This window comes from Tursiops truncatus, chromosome 2, assembly GCF_011762595.2.
Source record: "Tursiops truncatus isolate mTurTru1 chromosome 2, mTurTru1.mat.Y, whole genome shotgun sequence".
Classification (NCBI taxonomy): domain Eukaryota; kingdom Metazoa; phylum Chordata; class Mammalia; order Artiodactyla; family Delphinidae; genus Tursiops; species Tursiops truncatus.
In genome coordinates, this window is record NC_047035.1 from 139,341,046 (window position 1) to 139,359,086 (window position 18,041).

The following is an 18,041-nucleotide window of genomic DNA, read 5'->3' on the forward strand; positions in this document are numbered from 1 at the left end:
GGTTATTATTATGTATGTTATTATTTACATATATAATCTCATTTCTTTTTGTAACAATCCTATGAGGCGAGGTGGTATTATCCTCATTTTACAGATAAGGAAATTGAGGCTCCAAGATGTTAAGTGGCTTGTCCTGGTAGCAAACGGACAGTAAGTGACAGAGGCAGGATTTGAACCCAGGTCTCTGTGCTTCTAATCTCTGTCGCACTGAGACTCCCAGGTGGTAAGCCATCCCCACTGATCGGCCCTGGTGAAGTCCACAGGGCAAGAGGGATTGTGGAGGGCCAGGCCTTCCGGACACCATGGCTTTGAGTCTGAGAGACTCAGGGCAGAGGGGTGAAGAGGCAGCATCCCCAGGATGGGAGTGCGTGGTGTGAGGGGCCCCTCGCCCGTTCTTCCCAGGCGTTTTCTGTCCCTTGGCTGTTTCATTGACTGGACTCCCAGCGTGACAGGAGGAGGTGTGGGGGCCTCTTGAGCAGCTGGCTTCTTCGGAGAGCTGGGCTGGACCAGGGCTGGGCAGCTGGCGCCCTGGCTGGCCCTCCAACCTGGCTGTGCTCTGTCTGCATGACCCTTGGCAAGTCTCCCCACCCCCCCAGGCCTGAGTGAGTCTGAGCTGCCACCTGGACTGAAGCTTATCTCTGACCTTTGGCATTTCTGTATCTGGACAGATTCCAAGAGCAGCCTCCTGCCCAGACTTACAGGACCCGCCTGGGTAGAAATGCCCCTCCTCTGTAGGCAGATAAGCATGGGCATATGTGAGCCAGCCTTGCTGTCAGGAGCCTGGAGGGCTGCAAAAGATGAGGAGGGACTGCGGTAGCCATTTGCCCTGGTCTAACTGACTCCTTGTGAGCCTGCTGGGGGTTTTATTTTCATTATCCCCATGATGCATATGAGAAAACTACAGTTCGGTGAGATGACGTCCACACTGCTCTACAAAGGACCTACCTACACGGTGCTTCTCAAAGTGTGCTCCTTGGGCCTCCAACTTCAGAATCCCCAGGGAGCTCATAAAATTGCGTGTTCTCAGGCTCCATCCCAAGCCAGCAGCATCAGAGTCTCCAGGGGCAGGTCGTGGATCTAGAGTTTAGATCTTCCAGGTGCTTTTGCTGCATCTTGCAGTTTGCAGACCAGGAGTCCAGGGAGGAGACCTCCTGAGCCGGCCTTTGTTTACATTGCTTAATGACTCTGAGCTTCAGTTTCTTCATTTGTAACCTGGAGATAGCAGCAGTTCCTACCTCACAAGATCATCGTGGGCACCCAGGGAGTTAATATCTGCAACATGTTTACCCAACACCTTCCTGTGGTGGCCAACGGGAGGGGTCTCTTTTAGGGGGGGCGGTTCTTCCCGGACCTGAATGCAAAATGGTCAGGTTGCTCGTTCCAGAAGGCTGACCAGCTCATCAGCACAAAGTACAAGCAACGTAACTGGGCCCCAATTACGTGTTGGGAAACTTTCTGGTTGGGAAAAGTAGGGGGTTAGTGCTGGAAACTTTCCTTGGGCCTCCCAGTATATAGAGCGCTGATAGAAAGTGGTGAGGAGTTGGGAATTTGAGGCTAAAGACCTGGAGTCTAGTGTGATTCTGGACTTAAGTGTTCAAAGAGAGGCCTTAACTTCTCCAGACCACAGCTTCCCTATGTGGTTTCAGTAACAGAGTTCAGGTTCCGGACATTAGGCTGGACTTTGCCCTGTGAACTCCCAGTGCAGTCCCTGTTTCGGCTCTGGTTCTAGAGTGACAAGCCACCTAGCTTCAGGTTCCCTGTAGGTTCCTGCACTGGTACCTTGTGATACTACCCTCCCTCATCAGGAAGGGAACAGCCTTGGAAACTCCGTCATTCCTGTTTGCTGGTAGGATATCCCAGTATATGTGCTAGGAAGTCCTACCGAAGGGCTTCCTTCACCATTAGCAACCAGGTAAAAAGCTTGGCTTCTCCAGAAAGGCTGGTATGTGTTCTTCCTCTTGAATAATGAGGACAAGGTAACCTGATTTCCGTTTTCTCTTTGACCACTGGGAGGCTCAGCACTAAATGTGGAGCCCATCTCTAGTAGCTGTGTGAGGACCTTATGACCTGCTTATGTGAAATCTGTCCTTCATTTCTGGATTAGATGTTTTCTTCAGATGTGTTTTTTCCTCCACTCCTGATTTTAGTGTTTATATTTTACTACCTTCTTTTCTTTGTGTCTCCTTGCCCTTTGTGGAACCAGGCTGGGGGTATGTAAAAACACTCACCATGTAAACACACAGAAAGCTGTCTTCTCAGCTGCTTTGTTGGCATGTTGCATTTTTTGCTTCCTCAGCTTCGTGAAGCTGTTTGCGTGGTTGCAATCCACTGGTCAGTTAGGAGATGCCTGGGGTTGGGTAGGGTGGCTGCTTTTTGCTTGTTTTTCTTTTCTTATCAGCTGCTTTGAATTTTTAAAATAATTTCTCTCCAAATCCATTAGTCACTGAAAGCACAGATAGTATCGTGGTGGATAGATGTGTGTGTTTATTTTTGTCTTCTTCTTCCTTTTCTTCTAATTTATTTCTTTAGCATTGCACAAGTATAACCTGTAGAATCCAAAAATGATAACAAGTGCAAAGCGAAAAAAAATTACCTATAATTCCACCAGGGATACCACTTTCCAGCATTTTGTGATTCACCCTTCTGGATTTTTCTCTATGTTTATATTTTTCCCACAAACAAATAGACTCTAACTATGCATACTCTTTTATAACCTTCATTTTCATTTAATGAAAGGTACTTGAAATTTATATCAAAGATAGAGGCACATAATTTTTTTTTTTAAGCACAGAAGGACTTATTGTGAAAAGCAGTAACTGCCTCAGTCTTCCCCAGCCCCAGGCCTGGGTAAAAGGGGCAATTTTAATCATTTAGACTTCTTGTTATACAGTGGTTTCCTCCACTTAAGTGAAATGCTTATCCCACGATTTCTTGGCTTATCTGATTTACTGACTTGCTGCTGAGAAAAATAAAGCTTTCCATCAGTTCCATCACCCTTCCCCACTTCCTCCAAACATTTTCTGCCACTGTATTTGGTTACCTTTGCAATTTAAAATAAGATACTTAAGGACTTCCCTGGTGGTCCAGTGGTTGAGACTCCCATCTTCCACTGCAGGGGGCGCAGGTTCGATCCCTGGTCAGGGAACTAAGATCCCACATGCGGCGGGCAGGGGGGTGGTGGTGGAAAAATAAAATAAAATAATATACTTAAGCCTCAGTGTCTTGTTCCACTAACCACGGACAGTCTCTTGTGGCCCTCATTGCTCTCAGAGGAAGATATGGAGACTCGACTTTTTCCTTGACTCCCCTGGCCCCCAGCATCACAATGCCTGTCTGTTGTACATTCAATGTAACATTTACATTCTGTTTAATAACCATAAATCTTCCATGAGTGACTGCGAGGCAGTATAGTTGAAGACCAGCGCCCCATGTTTGCATTCCTCTGTAAATCAGCCCACAGGAGTGGGCTGTACTTACAAGTCCTTCTCTTTGGGTCTAACGCCACTCAAAGGAGAATGTTAAATATACTTTCCTTTCTTATATTCCGTCAGGTGCTCAAAATCCATCACTTCATATTTTAGTTCGCTTCATATTTTGACCATGCTTTTTTACATAACTCTGTTTGCTTGTTGGTCTGGAGTTTCTAATACAATAGCATTTTACTAGCTGCGTAGTATTCCAGCAAAGGAAGTATTTGGGTTTATTGTCACCCAGTCCCCTGTGGTTGGACACTTAGGTTGTTTCAATTTTTCATTAACGTGAATGGTGCTATAATTGATGTTCTTTTACGTTCATCATTGTGCCTTTGTCTCGTACATAATGTTTGAGGGTTCGGGAATGCTGCTCCCCTTAAATCCGATCGCCTTGTCCCCAGCCCCATGCCACCCACTGCTTTGCTGATCTACCTTCAATCAGATCGGCGCATTCTAGAGGTTGGTATGGGAGGGGGAGCCCCCAGGTAATGTCCATCGATCGTCCTCTCTCCAGGCTCTGAAAAGCGGTCACTGCTCAGATTTGAAGTGGATCACATCTCCAACTATACAGCCCTCCTGCTGAGCAGGGATGGCAGGACTCTATACGTGGGTGCTCGAGAGGCCCTCTTTGCACTCAACAGCAGCGTCAGCTTCCTGCCAGGCGGGGGGTACCAGGAGGTGAGATGATGCCCGGGGATGGCTAGCCTGGGTGGAGGATGCCAGTGGGGAAGATGGAACTTCTGGGTCCGAGGATGATGCAAACGGGAAAGGGGGAAGGAAAAGAGGGGCATATCCTTCGTTCCCGCTTGCACACTTACCTTCCCCTTTGTAATTCCCCAGCTGCTGTGGAGCGCAGACGCAGAGAGGAAACAGCAGTGCAGCTTCAAGGGCAAGGACCCACAGGTGAGCTAGCACCTGGAGGTGACCTGGGCTGAAGGAGGGACGGAGGATGGTAGATCTGGGCCCGGGATGGAGGCAGGAGGTGGGAGCAGATGCAGCGAGCTGTGGTAGAAAGGGCATAGGCTTCTGAGATGGCCAGACCTGGGTTTGAGTCTCAGCCTACACTTACTGTGTCTGTGACATTGGACAAGTAAGTAGATTTGCCTCTCTGAGCCTTGGTAAAATGGGGATAATGAGGCCTGTCTCACTGGACTTACCGTGAGGATTCAGTGAGCTAATAGGTATAAGGCACCTGGCACATAATAAGTGCCAAATAAACATCAGCTTCCAGCATGAGCAGTGATTGGGTGGGGGTGGGAGTCTGTCCTTCTGAGGGTGGTGCCTAATGTAGCAGGTCTGACATAATCCTGGCTTGGTTTTGGCCAGACCACTGGGTAGGAGCCAGGCCAGCCTGGGGTTCTCTGGGAGGACTCCCCACCATTCCCAGAGGCCTTCCTGGTCCTGAGTGCAGCAGATGGCAGTTAAGGTGAAGGCAGAAGAGCACCGGACTTGGGGTCAACACACAGGTTCAAGTCCAGACCACCCCTGATTTCTTTTATTCAGCAGAAATGTATTAAGCACTTGCTCCGTGCCCAGGTGCTTTTAGACACTGGTTATTATATCATTGTGAAAAAGAAGGTCAGGTTTAAGAGGTGGTCAGGTTACACTTCATTTAAAAAGTGATATTTGAGCCGAGATTACTTGGCTCAAATGAGGTGAGGGAGTTGACATGGGGGAGGAACAGGACTGTAGATTTCACTCTGAGTGAGGTATGTGGGGAACCACTGGCTGGCTGAGCAGGGCAGTGACATGGTCTGGCGTGCGTTTGCAAAAGGTCACTCTGGCCGCGGCGGTGGCGAGCGGCCTCGTTGGGGCGAGGACAGAGGGAGGGAGACCAGTGAGGGGCAAGAGGCGATGGTGCCCGGACCAGGGTTGGACCAATAAAGGGAGTGAGGAATGGTCGGATCCCGGAAGTATTTTGAAGATGGGGCCACCAGGATTTCCTGATGGAAGAACCGGGGTGGCGGGTGTCAGAGAGTCGAAGCTGGCCATGAGGCTCGGGGCCTGAGGAGCTGAGAAGGCGGAGTAGCCATCAGTGCAAGGGGGCAGGTCCCGGAGGAGAGAGTTTTGTGGGGAACAATCAGAAGCTCAGTAGACACACTGTTAGAGCTGTTAGACACGCTCGCAGAGGCGATCCGCAAGTCTGGGGCCCAGGATTCAGGGCTGCGTGTTTCCTCCTGCTCTGGGCGTAGCTGCCTCACCAGGTGGGGCCGAGACAGCTCAAAAGGGAGGGATTCTGTGCCTTCACCCCAAACTGAAGAGAAGTTTCCCAATCACGGAACTACGTGAGGCCCAAGGTCCCCTCCTGTGCACACGCTCCGTGGTCCTCCATCTGCTTTGCCCCACGAGGCTCCTGGAGTCTCATTTACTCCAGGATTTGAGTACTGGGGAGCAGAGGCCTCACCCCCAGGCCTGGCCTTGCGTCCCGTGGGGAGGGCTCGGCGGTGCCCCCTGGTGGCTTGCTTGGGCCTGACATCCTCCTCCCTCCTCCAGCGGGACTGTCAAAACTACATCAAGATCCTCCTGCCACTCAACAGCAGCCACCTGTTCACCTGTGGCACTGCGGCCTTCAGCCCCGTGTGCACCTACGTTGTGAGTGCCCCTCCTCACCCTGGGCTCGCCTGCGGCTGGCCTGGGAACTGCCTGTCTTTGTGCCCCAGGGAGCTGGTCTCTAGCACTGACCCCTGCTAAAGGGCAGGCCCCAGGGGGAGGCTTCTTGACAGCAGTGGGCCCCGAGAGCCCTGAGGCCCAGCCCCAGCCCTGATGGCCAGGTTGCCCTGCAGGGGGCGGTGGGGGGTGGGATTCCCCAGGCACAAAAGTGCTGGCTGACCCACAGTCACGCCCTCTTGCTTCCTCCAGCTCTTTCCCCTGCTCTCACTCAGTTCCCGCCAGGCCACCTTGTCCATCCTCCTCAACACACGCATACTCTTTACGCACACCTTCGTAAAGGGTGGCATTTTGAGGCTTTGGAGCAACCAGCTTTGGAGTCAGACATACCTGAGTTTAAATCGTCGCTGCCCTTTCCTGGCTCACGTTGCGTTTCTAAGCCTCCTCTCCTCTCTGTTACGTGGGGCAACAGTGCCCACCACGTCAGGTCCTGGTGAGACGGTGCTGGGACTGTGCCCGGGGTGCCCGTCAGACCCCTCCCTTCTCTCCAGCACACCTCCCTGTTCACCCGCCGAGCCCGCTCACTCCCTGGCGTGCCCCTGAGCTCTCCCATCTGCTCCCCTGCAGAACATGGAGAACTTTACCCTGGCACAGGACGTGGTGGGGAACATCCTCCTGGAAGATGGCAAGGGCCGTTGTCCCTTTGACCCCAATTTCAAGTCCACGGCCCTGGTGGTGGGTGAGTGTTGGGGGTCAGGGGGGCAGGATGGGCTCATTGAGGCTCCATGTGAGGGCGGGCAGGGGAGCAGGGTGGGCCCCAGGTCTGAGCTGGTGGGTCCATGCCACACCGATTCCCAGCGGGTGCGGCGACCCTGGGCTGCCCTCGGGTTGGCTTTTCTTAGTTCCTACTCCCTCCTCTGTCCTCCTCAAACAAGAAGGGCAGCACTCGTGTCACTCCGGGCCTTGAGCGGGAAGGGGCTGTGCTGAGGGCTCATTCCCATGGGCATGTCCTCTTGGCAGATGGCGAGCTGTACACTGGAACAGTCAGCAGCTTCCAGGGGAATGACCCAGCCATCTCACGGAGCCAAAGCCTCCGCCCCACCAAGACCGAGAGCTCCCTCAACTGGCTACAAGGTGAAGTCCTCTCGCCCCACCCAGTGGGCTGTCACGGGGCCTCAGGGAGGGGGCCCTGTCCACCCAGCAGGGCCTGAGAACAGAGTCTCGCCTGTCTGGGATCCCTGGGCTGACTCTGTGCTCCCCACTGGCCCCCACAGACCCAGCGTTTGTGGCCTCAGCCTACATTCCCGAGAGCCTGGGCAGCCTGCAAGGGGACGATGACAAGATCTACTTCTTCTTCAGCGAGACTGGTCAGGAGTTTGAGTTCTTTGAGAACACCATCGTGTCCCGCATTGCCCGTGTCTGCAAGGTGAGCAGGCCGGGCCATCCCAGAGACCCCGAAGGCTCCTCGGGTATAGAACCAGAAGGCCCCGCACCTGTGGCCTTCTCCTGTCCTCCAGGAGGAACGGCTTGGCTACTGGCTTTTCTTTCTCTCCTTTTCAGTTAAAATGTCTCTGTTTTTCCTTATTTATTTTAAAAAACATGAAAACGTAGAAAAGTACACACGAAAATCACTTACAAGATAAGAGGCACCGTGGTATCGTGATTAAGAGCATAGACTCTAGAGCCAGGCTGCCTGGGTTCAAACCCTGCAGGCCGTGTGATCTTGGGCAGTTTCCTTACTGAGAAATCAGTTCGTTTCCTTCTCTGTTCAGTGGAAATCATAACAAAACTCCCTCAGGGTTGTTAACGATCTGTGTAGGGCTTTTAGAGATGTGGTGAGCAACCACTTGTTGTCGACTATTGGTGTTATAATCCCACCATCCTACCACAAGAAGTTAGAGTGTTCCTTGCTATTTTTTTTTTTGGCACGTGTGTAAATACATACGTATTTATATTATTTAACACCATGTACAAACAAGAGTTATACTGTAATGTGATTCTTCAGCTCCTCTTTTTGCTCAGTGGTGAATCGTGACATCTTTCCACGTTTGTAGATAGACTCCCCTTCGTCCTTTTCCCTGGTGTCCCACAGTAAGGAAAGCGCTGTCATTTACTTAGCTAGCCTCCCGGTGAGGGGACCTGACGGCTGCCACCTCAAGTCTTCTTGATGTGAAATGGACTCAGGCCTGGCTTTGGGTCTGTCTGGCTCTTCCTGGCGTCTGTCTCAGCCACCGTTGGGGAGGGGGCAGCGAGGAGCACCAAGTGTCCCACCCCTGCTCGTGCCTAAGCCCTGGCCCTCTCTCCCTCTCCCAGGGTGATGAGGGGGGCGAGCGGGTCCTGCAGCAGCGCTGGACGTCCTTCCTGAAGGCCCAGCTGCTGTGCTTGCGGCCTGACGATGGCTTCCCGTTCAACGTACTGCAAGACGTCTTCACGCTGAGCCCCAGCCCCCAGGAATGGGGTGACACCCTCTTCTACGGGGTCTTCACATCCCAGTGGTAGGACCCCCAGGACCTAGCTGGGAACGGGGTTGGGGGGATGAGTTGGGGCCGGGATTGGGCCCCGCTGGCCTCATCGTGAGCCCCAGGGCTGCTGGGCTAATCTGGCCACTTCCTTGGTAGGCACAGGGGGACCACAGAAGGCTCTGCCATCTGTGTCTTCACCATGAAGGACGTGCAGAGGGCCTTCAATGGCCTCTACAAGGAGGTGAACCGCGAGACGCAGCAGTGGTACACCGTAACCCACCTGGTGCCTTCACCCCGGCCCGGCGCGGTGAGTGCTGCCCCTGTGCTGGGAGGATGGGTCCCCAACTGTGCTGGGATCACTTGCTTTCTCTGAGTTTGTTTTCTCACCTTGAAAGTGGGGACGAAGCCCAGGCCTGCTTGTCTTTCTGAGTTAGATGTGACCATGAATGTCGGGGTGGCTTCAAACCTGCTTTAGGCCAGGCAGGGGTGTCCCCCATCAGGACACTGACTGCACGTGCCTCTCCCCAACTCTGCCATGAGCTCCTTATTTATTTATTGAGTGACAGGCCATGGGGAAATAGTCCTTTCTTCTTTCCTTCCAGCCTCATGGGCTCCCCACAAAGCAGACCTTGAGACAAGGATGTGAGTGCCAGCAGTTTTTAGGGGAGGTAATCCCAGGAAGAAGCAGGAGGGGACAGGATTGTGGGAGGAGGGGGCGGAGCTAAGAAAGTGTGTGTCACTGAGCTGCTACTGCTGTGGGCACCTGGAGCTCGTTCCCTGGGGCCCTGGGAGGCTGCGTGGAGCACATCTCAGCATTGTCCCACTGGGGTGTTTGTCACCAACTCCTGTGCAGTTGAGGGTCACTCCAGGGTATTAATTCCTGGGGCTTTTACAGAGAATGACCTGGGGCAGAGAGAATCAGGAAGTGCCCCTGGCAATATGGGAAACTAATTGCAGGCACCCTCATGCCCCTATACTAGGAAGCCTTGGTCAGCCAGGGCGTCCTGAGAGAGCACTGCCAAAAGGATGCTACAGGAGCAGGAAGTGTGGTCATGCTTCTTGAGGCTTGCGGAAGGGGGTGGGGGAAGGGTGGGCAGGAAGGAGAGATGGTTGGTGGGCAGAGAGGGGGAGACCCTGGCAGCTGGGGCCCTTGGGCGCCCCACACCCTGGGCTTTGCCCTTAGGCCTGTAGATCAGTGCGCCGGCTTCGCAGAACTGGAGTGCTGTGCTGTGGCTTCCAAGGGCGGGGCAGGTACCCCTGCTGTTCACTGGGGAGATAGGGCCGGCAGTCCCAGTGGGATTTGCAGGACCCACATCCTGCTTGCTGCCCTGAGTGCCACTCGCCTCAAGCCACCGCCTTCTCCTTCAGTGCATCACCAACAGCACCCGGGAAAGGAAGATCAGCTCGTCCCTGCAGCTCCCCGACCGTGTGCTGAACTTCCTCAAGGACCACTTCCTGATGGATGGGCAGGTCCGCAGCCGCCTGTTACTCCTGCAGCCCCAGGCCCGCTACCAGCGTGTGGCTGTCCACCGCGTCCCTGGCCTGCAGCGCACCTACGACGTCCTCTTCCTAGGCACTAGTGAGTGCCCACAGCAGTGCAGGCTCAGAGTCAACAGGGCTAGCTTTTGGGACATGGGCCTCAGGCTCTGCGCAGGGCCTGAGTGCTGTCCATGTTGCAGGTGACGGCTGGCTGCACAAGGCGGTGAGCGTGGGCCCCGGGGTGCATATCATCGAGGAGCTCCAGATCTTCTCATCAGGACAGCCCGTGCAGAACCTGCTCCTGGATGCCGACAGGGTGAGCAGAGGAGGAGTCCGGGCAGCGTGCTTGGGGTGCCCGACTCCTGCCCCAGCCAGATGGAGAGATCCAGGCTTCTGGAATAAGCTCTCAGAATGTGGGGGCCCGGGAGCATGAGAGGAGGCCCCCTGTGGGTGGCTTTTGTGTGCACTCCAGCCGGGGGCAGCTCTGGGTGCTGGCCCTGGCTGCCTGTGCCCGCTTCTCATCCCCCGTGCCTGTGCAGGGACTGCTGTATGCTGCCTCACACTCGGGTGTGGTCCAGGTGCCCGTGGCCAACTGCAGCCTGTACCAGAGCTGCGGGGACTGCCTCCTGGCCCGGGACCCCTACTGCGCTTGGAGCGGCTCCAGCTGCAAGCACGTCAGCCTTTACCGGCCTGCGATGGCCTCCAGGTGAGAGCTCCTGAAGGCTCCACCCACTTTTCCAACCCTATGCACTAGGCCTCCGAGTGCCTTCCCTAGGCCCTCTGTGGAATCACCACACAGCCTCATTTGTGTCCACTGTCTGGGAATAATTATTAATCAGCTCCCCTTCTGACTCTCATCAAGTGTTGTTCAAACGATAAATTATGTTTGCCTTACCCATCTGTAAAGCAGAGACAAGATTTGGTAAAGTATGAAATATTAGAGCTATGAAAAGCTTTGCAGGAGAATGTCAATTGGCATGTGAATGTAGTTAAGGAACAAAAAAATAAGGGCTACATAACAGTCCCATTAAGGGAATTCCCTGGCGGTCCAGTAGTTAGGACTCTGCGCTTCCACTGCAGTGGTCACAGGTTCGATCCCTGATTGGGGAACTCAGGTCCTGCAAGTGGTGCGGCCAAAAACCAACCAACCCATTAAAAACTGTTTTCAAAATCACTTATTTAGATTTAAAATTTTCATATAGAAAAAAATAGAGATAAATAAAATTAAAACTACCCTAATCCTACCCCCTAGAGAGACTTACAGTGAGATTTTAATATATATCCCCCCAGATTTTTCTACATATGTGTAAAATAAACAAAAATACACATATTTTAAGTAAATATGGGATCTGTCCTATTTGTAGTGTACATACTTCACTCAAGGGGATACCTGGTTCCAGTTTTATATTTCAAAACACCATGTATGCATATACATATGTACACCTGAAGGCACACTCAAAAAAAATGCTGCCTGCCATTCTCGCTGGATGGTTGATTGTGACTTTTATAATGTTTTTAGCCTTTGTGCTTTTTTTCCAGTTTTCTAAAAACAAATCAATGCATGTGCATTGCTTTAAAAGAGACAGGTATATACATACAGATAGAGCTGTCCTTCCAGACTTTTTCTAAGAGCTCAACTCAACTGCTTTTGTAATTCAGGGAAGTATTACAGTACCTTTTTTTTTTTTTTTAAATATTTATTTACTTGGCTGCACCGGGTCTCAGTTGCAGTACACAGGATCTTTCGTTGCGGCACAGGGGCTTTTCTCTAGTTGTGGCACACAGGCTCTAGAGCACGTGGGCTTAGTTGCCGCGCGGCTGTGGAATCTTAGTTCCCCGACAGGGATCGAACTCACATCCCCTGTGTTGGAAAGTGGATTCTTTACCACTGGCCCTCCAGGGAAGTCCCTACAGTAACTTTTAACTGAAGTAAATACTGTGTAGACAGAGGAGATGCCGGCACAAACCCTGCGGGGTGGGGAATCCACCCAGGGAAGCCGCCTGCCTTTCACCCCCGCTTTGGGCCTGGTGGTCCCTGAGCCCTTCCCCAGGCCCACATCTGCAGGGCTGCGTGAGGGCATGTGCTGCACGGAGGGTGGGCAGATGCGATCTTGTGGGGGTTCCTGGCCCATCCCAGACTCTTCTTTGGTCCTCAGGCCATGGATCCAGGACATCGAGGGGGCCAATGCCAGGGAACTCTGCAACACTTCCTCGTCCAAGGCCCGGAGTTTTGTACCAAGAGGTAAGGTGCCCCATCAGGGTGGAGGAGATGTGGGGGGTCTAGAAGGTTAGAAGGCTTCTGCAGCCACTGCAGAAGGCTGCCTAGAAGGCTCCTGCAGCCACTGCCGTGTGTTAATGCCTTTCCTCACTTCCTCACCCCTTTGGCTCTGCAAGCAGGACCCTGGAAAGTGAGACCCCCAGTCCCCGAAGTCCCCAGAGTTGTTGTTACAGCAGGAGGACCATAGCGCAGAGGGAGGTGGGTGAGCCTGGGGCTACTGTGGACATCAGCCCCCCTTTACCCGGGACTGTGCCTCCTTTGCCTGCAGGTGAGAAGCATTGTGAGCCAGTCCAGTTCCAGCCCCACACAGTGAACACCTTGGCCTGCCCCCTCCTCTCCAACTTGGCAACCCGGCTCTGGCTGCACAACGGGGTCCCCATTAATGCCTCGGCCTCCTGCCGCGTGCTGTCCACCGGGGACCTGCTGCTGGTGGGCAGGCAGCAGGAGCTGGGCGAGTTCCAGTGCTGGTCACTGGAGGAGGGCTTCCGGCAGCTGGAGGCCAGCTACTGCCCAAAGGTGGTGGAGGACGCAGTGGCAGACCGAGCAGACCAGAGTGGCAGCGTGCCCGTCATCATCAGCACGTCTCGGGTGAGCGCGCCGGCCGGGGGCAGGGCCAGCTGGGGTGCAGAGAAGTCCTACTGGACCGAGTTCCTAGTGATGTGCACGCTGTTCGTGTTCGCCATGGTGCTCTTCATTTTATTCTTCCTCTACCGGCACCGGGGTGGCATGAAAGTCTTCCTGAAGCAGGGGGAGTGTGCCAGCGTACACCCCAAGATGCACCCAGTGGTACTGCCACCTGAGACCCGGCCGCTTAATGGCGTGGGCCCCCCTAATACCCCACTCGACCACCGAGGCTACCAGGCTCTGTCGGACAGCTCCCCAGGGCCCCGGGTCTTCACAGAGTCAGAGAAGAGGCCGCTCAGTATCCAGGACAGCTTCGTGGAGGTGTCCCCGGTGTGTCCCCGGCCCCGGGTCCGCCTGGGCTCTGAAATCCGGGACTCTGTGGTGTGAGACCAAACTTCTAGAGGCAGCCTCCCTCTAGGGGCCAGGAGTGCTCAGAGAGGGTCGGCTGGACCCCTGCTCCTCGTGGAACACAGCCGCGGTGCCCAGCCCTCGGGAGCGATGGAGCCAGCTTGCCTGGTGTCAAGCAACAAGGCCCCTCCACCCCAGATGGCCACAGCCCCACAGGGCCTGGCTGAAGATCGGGGCCTGCCCGGGTGGGCAGAACAGTGCTCCTTATGAAACTGAGCCCTTTGTTTCAAAACAGTTGAAAATGTGAAACAAGAGAAAACAGTGAGAGAACACAGAATGCCATGCACACGGCCGGCCCAGTCTCCAGACTGGGAGGGCTCATCCAAAGTGGTTGTTGGAGACAGAGTTGGACATCCCACACCAACTGGCCTCTTCCACCTTCCGCCTTATCCTACTGCCACAGGCTGCCCCTTCTCACGGCAGAGCCAGGGGCCAGCTCGGGCTCCAGTGGGTCCAGCCTCGCCAGCTGGCCAAGTTGTTGCAGCCATCATCCTGTCACCTCAGGGACCGGAGGGCCACACTGGCACCAGAGCCCTCACGACGCCCTGGGCTCAGACCCACCTCCTGGACCTTTCCGGCCTGTATCAGGCTGCAGCCACATGAGAGAGACAGAGGGCAGCGTGAGCCCAGGAGAGAGTATATGACAATGTACACCTTCCCTCGGAATTCCAGGAAGACTGTTGCCTGCCTTCCTCCATCCCAGCCTGCAAACCTGTGTCCCTTTTCCCCACACCTGCCCTGGCCTCCTCTTCAAAACCAGTCCCCAGTTCACCCCTACACCTTGCAGCCTCCACTCTAAGGGATGTTGATACTGCCCAGCACAGGGGCCCTGAGTTTATGTGGGTTTTGTATTCTTTTTAATAAAATGCACTTTACTTTTTTTTTTTAATAAAATCTAAAGAATTGAAATTGAATCATGCCCCTTCCAAAAAGCAAAGGACTGTTGCTTTTTGAGGCTGGTATAGTTCTTTGAGTTCTGGGAGGTTCTAGGCCTCCTCTTTCAGGTGCTAGTGGGCCAGACCCAGCCCAGCCTGGCCAACCACACCTCCCAGCAGAGCCAGGTTCTTAAAGTGGGGAGTTCAACCAACACACTGATGGGCGGGGGAGGGGATTTGTTCACTTTACTTCAGTCCCTTTACTTTGCATCCCCAGTTCAGTTCAGGGATGGGGCACAGGGGACAAGGTCTTGAGTTTTCTTGTTTTAACTTGAAAAGAATTTTTATCTTTAAAATGATCATACAGTAAAACTAACTTTTTTCTTTTAGTACACAGTTCTGCAAGTTTTAACACATGTATAAAATCATGTAACCACCACCACAAATCAGGACACAGAAGAGTTCCACCCCTCATGTTACCCTTCATACTCACACCCTCACGAGGGGTGGGAAGCGCGGGGTACAGCCTGACTTCCTGCTGTCCGCTTTAGATCCTTATTCCCAGCGTGACCAAAGGCTCCTAGAAGTCCACTCCTTCCTCATGCCAGCGTTTCTAGTGTCACACAAAGGCCCAAAACTTCTAAACCTTTATTATTGACTAGCAGAAACACAAACAGCGATGACAGTGACAGTGAGAAGGGGAGAAGCCTTGACATGGAGGACCCTCCCCTGTCCCAAGCAAGACTGCGCAGTGCCACCTCCAGGCTGGGCCAGCTTGGCCGGCCCTGGCAACACAGGGGTAACCTTGGCCGTGGCTCAGCAGTGGAAAGTTTCTTCGACAGGGTGCTGGGACACACGCTGTGGCTCCTGTCACAGGACAATCTTAAAGGAGCTGAACAAAAGAAGAATGCATTGGGTTTTCTGCTGGCAGAGGAAGGTAGGGACTAAACCCAAACTTCCCTACCTCTCCCCTAAGACCCTTTGGAATGGGCTGTGTCCCATATCTGTGAGTCCCCTCTAGAAGAAGAGCTACTCTACTACATTCAGAGGAAGCAGGAGGCTTTCTCTAACCCCAGGTACCGCCTCCCATAATAACGTTGCAGACTCAGTGCAACAAATGAGCACCACAGTCATACCTGGCAAAGTCTGGTGAGCGGGAGATGACATGCTGGAATTCAGAAAGATTGATGGTCCCATCCCTATCAATGTCAGACTCTTCTAGGATCTGGGAAAGGGAAAGCTTCAGGCCAAAGCCCAACCCTTCCCTCCTGCTCCCCGGCCCGGCCCAGCCGAGCCCGGCCCCGTTGCTCACATTGTCGATGAGCTGCTTCATCTCTGAGGCACTGAGCCGTGTGTCCTCCCCCTCTCCCGTGAGGCAGTTCACGAGCTGGCTCAGGTCTTCTCTGTTCAAGGTTCCGTCATCATCAAAATCTAGAAAGCAGACGCAGGAAGCCAGAAAGGACGTGGTCAGGATGAGCTCCAAGCTCCTGACCCCCAGCTCCCAAGCAGTACCCCCACGAAGACCATGTTGGAAGGGGTGGTGTTCCACCCGGCCCCTGGTTCTTACCGAAGATGCGGAAGGCATAGTGGGACTTGATGTCTGGGGTGGCTGTGTCACTGAATACACTGAGGAGGTCCAAGAAGTCCTCAAAGCTCAGGCTGTCTCTGGTTGGGGAAGTGGAGAAGACCCTGCAGATTCGCTCCTTGAAGGGGTTGGCCTAGGCAAGAAAGCCCTCTATGAATGCCACAGGATGCAGCCCAAGTCACACGCTCAAACCCCACTGGGAAACTGGAGGGAACAGTTCAGGCTCTCGAGGGGAGAACGATCAGTGCTTTGGGGCCAGCACGGAGCTCAGGAGGACCAATGACCCAGCTGGGGATGGCTTCCCAGGAGTCAGAGCTTAACCCAAAGGCAGGCCTGGGAGCACAGAAGGAAGAGGAAGGCATCCTAAGCAAAGAGGACAAGATGGGCTGGTTATTTTAAAACACAAAACATTTCACTGAGCACTTACCGTGTTACAGGCACTAGGCCAGGCACTTTGCATAGCAATTTTCACAGCAGCCCTATGGAGAGCAATCAGCCTCTGGAACAGGGTTTCTCAAGCTTTAATAAGGTAATTCAACTCCTCTTAAAGGATAAAACTTGTTTGAACCTCCAAGAATATGTCTGAGAATCCCAGGTTGCACAACACCCTTCTATATAATTCTCTTGGATGATTTTGGTAAAGCCCTAGCCCCCAGGAAATCAGGGCTAAAAAGGGAAAAAACTAGAATGGGGACCAGTGACCACATGATCTCAAAAGGAGTAGCAGAGGGAGGCTGGGGGGCTGGCACCTTGAGCTCTGGAAGGCTGAGGATCTGCTCCAAGGACACTCGTGCCTGCAGTGACTCCTCCACACTCCGGTGCTCCTGGGGAAGAAGCTCACAAAACCACCTGTGGGCTCTGGCAGAAGGAGGGGAACCTGTTGTTGTCCCTTCCTGAGTGTATTACATCCCCACTCCTTGCCTTGCTACCCATTATAAACCAGGTGAGGAGCTAAGCCACACACACAGTATGTCTGAGTCTCAGGCATAAGCCAAGAGAAGATGTATCACAAGACAATATAGGCTGGGAGTCCATTCTTGCAATGGGTATTGACTGTGGGCCCACTGTGTCCCAGGCACTGGGCCCTGGTTCTAGACCTCCTGAGGGACAGAGAGGTCTGGGAAGGAGCCAGAAGTTGGCCCTGAAGAACAAATGAAAAGAGCTGAACTGAAATCTCATTCTCATTTCATTTCAGGAATCTCCTGCTGCTCCTCAAAGCAGCTACCCTGAACTATCTCCTCCTTAGGCACCATCTCATTCCCACTGGGATTACTTTTGCCCAGAGAAGCTCAGTAATCTTCTCACTCAAGTGCCCTGGCCACATAAAGCTTGCCCACGGCTAGGAAGGGGGTTCCAGTCCCAGTTCAAATTCTCCTACTCAGTCTTAGGCAAATTATCAAACTGTTTCATTGTCCCCATACCTCCGTCGTGAGGGTTAAATTAGGTAATGTAGACAACCTCGTAGCACAGCCTGGCACATGGCAAGTGCTCAATAAGCGTTAACGGTTACTGTATTATTCAGGTAAAGGAGGAGCCAGGCTCCCCAAGTAGGTAAAGCAGCCCAGAACTACAGCAGCCCCTGCCGGAGTGGAGCAGGAACTTCGGTTATGCAGAAGCCAGTAGAGCGAGGTCAAAGAGCGCCCAACTTTGGCTGGAAGCTGCGAGGTGACTCCACGGTGCACAGCTGCGGCCGCCGGCGCCAGCGGGGAGGTCATGCCGGGAAGAGGGCACAGCCTAGCGCCCAGGGCCCTGCACTCCAGTTCCGGGGCTCAGCTCCTGACCTCGGGCAGGCCCCTGCCGCTCCCTCTGGCGGGGCCTCAGTTTGCCCACCTGTAAGACAGAGCCTCCCCCCGCCCCCCACCCCCGAAATCGTCCCTAGAAGATCCCGGAGGTGAGGTTCGAGACAGCACTTACAGGAGGATCTCCTGTTTGGTCAGGAACGTCAAGTCCTGGAAGGCAAAACAAGACAGGGGGTCAGCGGGCGGCCCGAGGCCAGAGGCCGCGGCCGCTGCCCTGCCGCCGCTCGGGGACGCCCCCAACCGCCCGAGCGCAGGGCCGCGCGCAAACTCCCTGGGAACTGGCGTCTCACGCACCTGGTACTCGACCAGCAGCTCCTTGGACAGGCGACTGCCCGAGCCCCCCATTGCCGCGCCGCCCGTACCGCTCCGCCAACTCCTCTCGGGACGCCGGTAACTTTCTCACTTCCGCCCTCGGGCCGCGTCACCGCCCAGTCCCCGCGGCAACCGCTCC

General features: G+C 54.0%; 2 protein-coding genes across 5 annotated transcripts in view; one reads left to right on the plus strand and one right to left on the minus strand.

Moving 5' to 3' along the window:
* The window catches only part of SEMA4B (semaphorin 4B), an 87,752-nt gene extending 73,507 nt beyond the window's left edge, over positions 1-14,245 (plus strand). For all 3 annotated transcript variants that reach the window (XM_073799858.1, XM_073799859.1, XM_033852143.2), the window contains 13 exons: positions 3,988-4,151; positions 4,314-4,376; positions 5,967-6,065; positions 6,708-6,819; positions 7,101-7,214; positions 7,355-7,506; positions 8,394-8,575; positions 8,699-8,849; positions 9,911-10,121; positions 10,222-10,337; positions 10,561-10,727; positions 12,178-12,263; positions 12,568-14,245. In XM_073799858.1, the coding sequence (XP_073655959.1) occupies positions 3,988-4,151; positions 4,314-4,376; positions 5,967-6,065; positions 6,708-6,819; positions 7,101-7,214; positions 7,355-7,506; positions 8,394-8,575; positions 8,699-8,849; positions 9,911-10,121; positions 10,222-10,337; positions 10,561-10,727; positions 12,178-12,263; positions 12,568-13,310 (2,360 nt within the window). In that variant the 3' untranslated portion in view covers positions 13,311-14,245. The remainder of the gene's footprint in view (positions 1-3,987; positions 4,152-4,313; positions 4,377-5,966; positions 6,066-6,707; positions 6,820-7,100; positions 7,215-7,354; positions 7,507-8,393; positions 8,576-8,698; positions 8,850-9,910; positions 10,122-10,221; positions 10,338-10,560; positions 10,728-12,177; positions 12,264-12,567) is intronic.
* A 595-nt stretch (positions 14,246-14,840) lies between these two features.
* On the minus strand, positions 14,841-18,039 carry CIB1 (calcium and integrin binding 1). Of its 2 annotated transcripts, XM_073799870.1 has the most exons (8): positions 17,885-18,039; positions 17,706-17,740; positions 16,541-16,649; positions 16,219-16,290; positions 15,774-15,924; positions 15,519-15,637; positions 15,343-15,431; positions 14,841-15,098 (listed from the first exon to the last, which is right to left on the minus strand). In XM_073799870.1, exons 1-8 carry the CDS (start codon positions 17,933-17,935, stop codon positions 15,077-15,079), a joined length of 648 nt encoding a protein of 215 aa, XP_073655971.1. In that variant the 5' UTR covers positions 17,936-18,039; the 3' UTR covers positions 14,841-15,076. The 2 variants fall into 2 exon arrangements, with proteins under 2 accessions (XP_073655971.1, XP_004326876.1); XM_004326828.3 differs by lacking the exon at positions 16,219-16,290 and having other exon boundaries at positions 17,885-18,036.
* Positions 18,040-18,041: the final 2 nt, after the last annotated feature.